This window comes from Teleopsis dalmanni, unplaced genomic scaffold (genome assembly GCF_002237135.1).
Source record: "Teleopsis dalmanni isolate 2A unplaced genomic scaffold, ASM223713v2 unscaffolded_contig_1303, whole genome shotgun sequence".
NCBI lineage: Eukaryota > Metazoa > Arthropoda > Insecta > Diptera > Diopsidae > Teleopsis > Teleopsis dalmanni.
In genome coordinates this window covers 2862-7017 of record NW_024032685.1, presented here as the reverse complement: position 1 = coordinate 7017, position 4156 = coordinate 2862, and the positions used below count along the sequence as shown (strand labels likewise).

At 31.1% G+C, this 4156-nt stretch overlaps 1 protein-coding gene across 1 annotated transcript; it reads left to right on the top strand.

Moving 5' to 3' along the window:
- Positions 1 to 1514: 1514 nt before the first annotated feature.
- LOC119664019 lies at positions 1515 to 3218 on the top strand. The gene is made up of 4 exons (XM_038073601.1): positions 1515 to 1593; positions 1656 to 1958; positions 2025 to 2122; positions 3018 to 3218. Exons 1-4 carry the CDS (start codon positions 1562 to 1564, stop codon positions 3023 to 3025), a joined length of 441 nt encoding a protein of 146 aa, XP_037929529.1. The 5' UTR covers positions 1515 to 1561; the 3' UTR covers positions 3026 to 3218.
- The last annotated feature ends 938 nt before the right edge of the window (positions 3219 to 4156 follow it).

The following is a 4156-nucleotide window of genomic DNA, read 5'->3' as shown; positions in this document are numbered from 1 at the left end:
ACTGTGATTTACATATTTAATAAAAATGAATACCGTCAGACACATCTAACGGTATTCTGTTCCGGTAAAAATAAGAAATTGTAAAATTACAAAGAGAATGTTGTCAAACTGTATATGAAAATATTTTAAGTATACCTTGTGATCAAAAAAGAACGAATTCGTTCTTTATTCGTTCTATTATACACATTCTGTCAAAGTTTAACGCATATCATACGATTAGTTTTTGTTTGGCGACTATACAAAGAAGTCGATAAATTTTCGTGTGGCGATTTTTACCTTATGACCTCAATGGTCTCAAAACGCGTTCCTCGCAATGGGGGAAGAGGAAAAGTCACATGGGGCCATATCTGGAGAGTACGGTGCTTGGTTGATGATATTGGTGGAGTTTTTGGCCAAAAACTGCGGCTTCTTTTGAATGAAAATCAGCTTTTTTGCCACCAGCCGAGAAGCGACGCATCATCATCAACATCAGTTAAAATGTGTTCGGCCGATCCATATGAGATGCGCAACAACATTGCAATCTCTCTAATCGGTTCACAACGATTTTCCAACACGATCTACTTCGCCGATTTAATGTTTTCTTTAGTATCAGAAGTTGTTAGGCGGCCAGGGATCTCATCATCGTTCAAGCTTGTACGACCGTCTTTGAACCTTTTAAACCATTCGTATACTCGTGGTTGCGACACACACAAAGAAGTCGATAAATTTTCGTGTGGCGATTTTTACCTTATGACCTCAATGGTCTCAAAACGCGTTCCTCGCAATGGGGGAAGAGGAAAAGTCACATGGGGCCATATCTGGAGAGTACGGTGCTTGGTTGATGATATTGGTGGAGTTTTTGGCCAAAAACTGCGGCTTCTTTTGAATGAAAATCAGCTTTTTTGCCACCAGCCGAGAAGCGACGCATCATCATCAACATCAGTTAAAATGTGTTCGGCCGATCCATATGAGATGCGCAACAACATTGCAATCTCTCTAATCGGTTCACAACGATTTTCCAACACGATCTACTTCGCCGATTTAATGTTTTCTTTAGTATCAGAAGTTGTTAGGCGGCCAGGGATCTCATCATCGTTCAAGCTTGTACGACCGTCTTTGAACCTTTTAAACCATTCGTATACTCGTGGTTGCGACACACACAAATTACCAAAGGTCTTTTTTTACATTTTTTAACAGTTTCGGCACACTTAAATCCATTTGCAACACAAAATTTGATTCACGCACGTTGTTCTAATTTTTGATCCATTATTACAAACCGCCACACGAAAATTTTTCGACTTTTTGTATAGGCGCTAAACAAAAACTAATCGTTCGATATGCGTTAAACTTTGACAGAATGTGTATAATAGTGTTGCCAGCGTAAAAATAAAAAAAATTTACCGATTGGATAAGCGCGGAAATTCAAAAATAGGCCTCTCGTTCTTTTTTGATCAAAAGGTACGCATATACTTAGACGAATATTTTGCACCATTTGTTGTTAACAATACTATTATTTATATTACTTTTATTATTGTCATTATTGTTGATAGGTAAAACGAGAAATAAACTTTTGGTAATAAAAATGGAAAATAGAACAACGGACCACAAAACAAAGTATGTTAAAGTGAATTAATAAACAAATGCTAAAATAATTTATTTATTTCTGATTCATAAAGGCGATCAGTGTTTCCAGTCACATTGGATCAATTTATTGAATACACCAACGTGATCAAAGTAGTGGAAGACCATATTAAAAGCAAGCACCCAGTGCTTTTAAAGGAAATCCGGACCAGAAGCCAAAGTAAGGAAATAATGATGCGTGCTAAAAATATCTGGAAAACATATTACAAAAGGCCGCACAAAAGGGTTTTGGCGCCAATAGCACATGTAGCTGTAAATGATGACTGCGATGAGGACATGAAACGCCGTATATTAAAAATACCTGGAGCATATAAATATATGCTCGAAGAGGAAGAAAGGTAAATATTAAAGTAGTGTAGATATTGCCCATTCAGCCAATATAAAATCATATTTGCATATTACAGTGTAGACGAGAGCGAGGAGGAAAGCATTGAAGTAAGGCCATGCCCTAAAAGCATTAAAAACAAGCTTTTAGAAGAAATTAGAAGACAAAGAAATAATGGTAAGTTAAACATTTTTTTGATAAAATTTTTTATTATTAATAATTATAATATTTTTTTATTTAATTATATTTTATTAATTATATTATAATTAATATAATTGTACTAAAAACAATTATATTTTCATTTATAATTATTATATAAATATATTTTCAATTATACTATCAAATAATTTATTATATTTTCTATTAATATACTATTTATATAGTACACGTTTAGAATAGTAACATATTGAATTCCTAAGCTTATCCTAACGTATTCTTTCGTGACTGCGTATTTCATTCTACCACAGACTCTACTTCTTGCAAAACGTTTTGCTAGCATCTAACACAATTTTCAATTTTTCAATTCTTTTTCATTAAGTATTTAAAATATAATCCAATTCAATAATTACTTAATGAAACAGGCTTTTTGATTTTATTAATTAAACGTGCTACGTTGCTCGCTAAAATTCTTGAACTTTACATTAAATCAGACTTTGAACTTATGTTGGTTCAATTATTTTTTTTTAACCTATTTACATTAAAAGTTTTCACTATATCATAATATCACGCATTCATATCATTGATCTTAACGCCATCGAATACTTTAAATATTTCTATTTTACTTTTAAATCCATTCATCAGAATAATCATTGTTTCCCAACAATCAATTCTTATATAACATCATAACTACAAGATTTTAAGAGCCATGTTCGTTCCAATCTCAATAAAAACATATGAAGATAATTGGTTAGAGAAAGGAAGCGATGTATTTTTGAGACCTAGGCATCAGAAAATGTATAAAAATTATTAGAAATTTCTTAGAAATTTCTTAGAAATTTGGTTGATGATACAAGTAAAATTTATATTAAGTTGTTAATAAATAATTATACCTTTTATGTATTATATATTTCAGAAAAATAGATGATTGTGTTTACCAAAGAATATCTCCACATGAACGGAAACTCCGCCCACTTTGTGAGACTGGATTTGACATTGTTTTGAAAACTAATTTACTACATAATATTGTGGATGCAATGCGGGACTTTTTTATAATTTCCATATACAGTGAGCGACAAAACTCTACATACACCCCCCATTTCTGCTAGCCGTAAATCCAAATACATAATAGAAAAAAGTAATGATACAGTTTTGTTTAGAACTGTTTTTTTTAGTAATTATAAACAAAAGAAAATTCATTCATCAATATAAATTAACAAAGCTATTCGAAAAAAACCTAAAAAAGTCATTGACAAAAGTCTACATACACTTCATTGATTGTTACATATAGTCGATATGTAGTCGGTACTATATGTAACAATCAATGAAGTGTATGTAGACTTTTGTCAATGATTTTTTAGGTTTTTTTGGAATAACTTTGTTAATTTATATTGATGAATGAATTTTCGTTTGTTTATTATTATTAAAAAACAGTTCTAAACAAAACTGTATCATTACTTTTTTCTATTATGTCTTTGAATTTACGAGCCAGCAGAAATGGGGGGTGTATGTAGAGTTTTGTCGCTCACTGTAAGTGAGAACTTACACCATCGATTACACTGAAGAAGACACCATCGATTATTTTGGTTAAAAATAACTTAATTTCATATCTAAAATACAGCCATAGTCAAAAGTATTCACACAACGGAAGCTTTTGTACATATTGCATAAAAACATGTTTTTATTGTTGTTGTTGGACGTAAGTTGCAAGAAAATTTTTTGTTGTCACTTAGTTTTTTCTATGCAGAACCAAATAAAAAAAGAATTGGAAAGATAACTATTCATTTGACAAAAATATAAGCAAATGCACTGATGCTTATTAGTTGTCAAAAGTATTTACACATATTTTTTTTTGACTCAAAAGTATTTACACAAAACGTTGATTTCATTTTCTTCTTCTTAATTGATGATTTTTTTTAAAATTTTTTTTATGCTTATTTAATTAATATAATTAATGTTTGGTTACACCACCTTTGGCATCAATAACTGCCCGCCCAGTTCTCTTCAAAGTTATTAAATTTTCACATATGTTCTTATTTTTAACTAGATTTTACA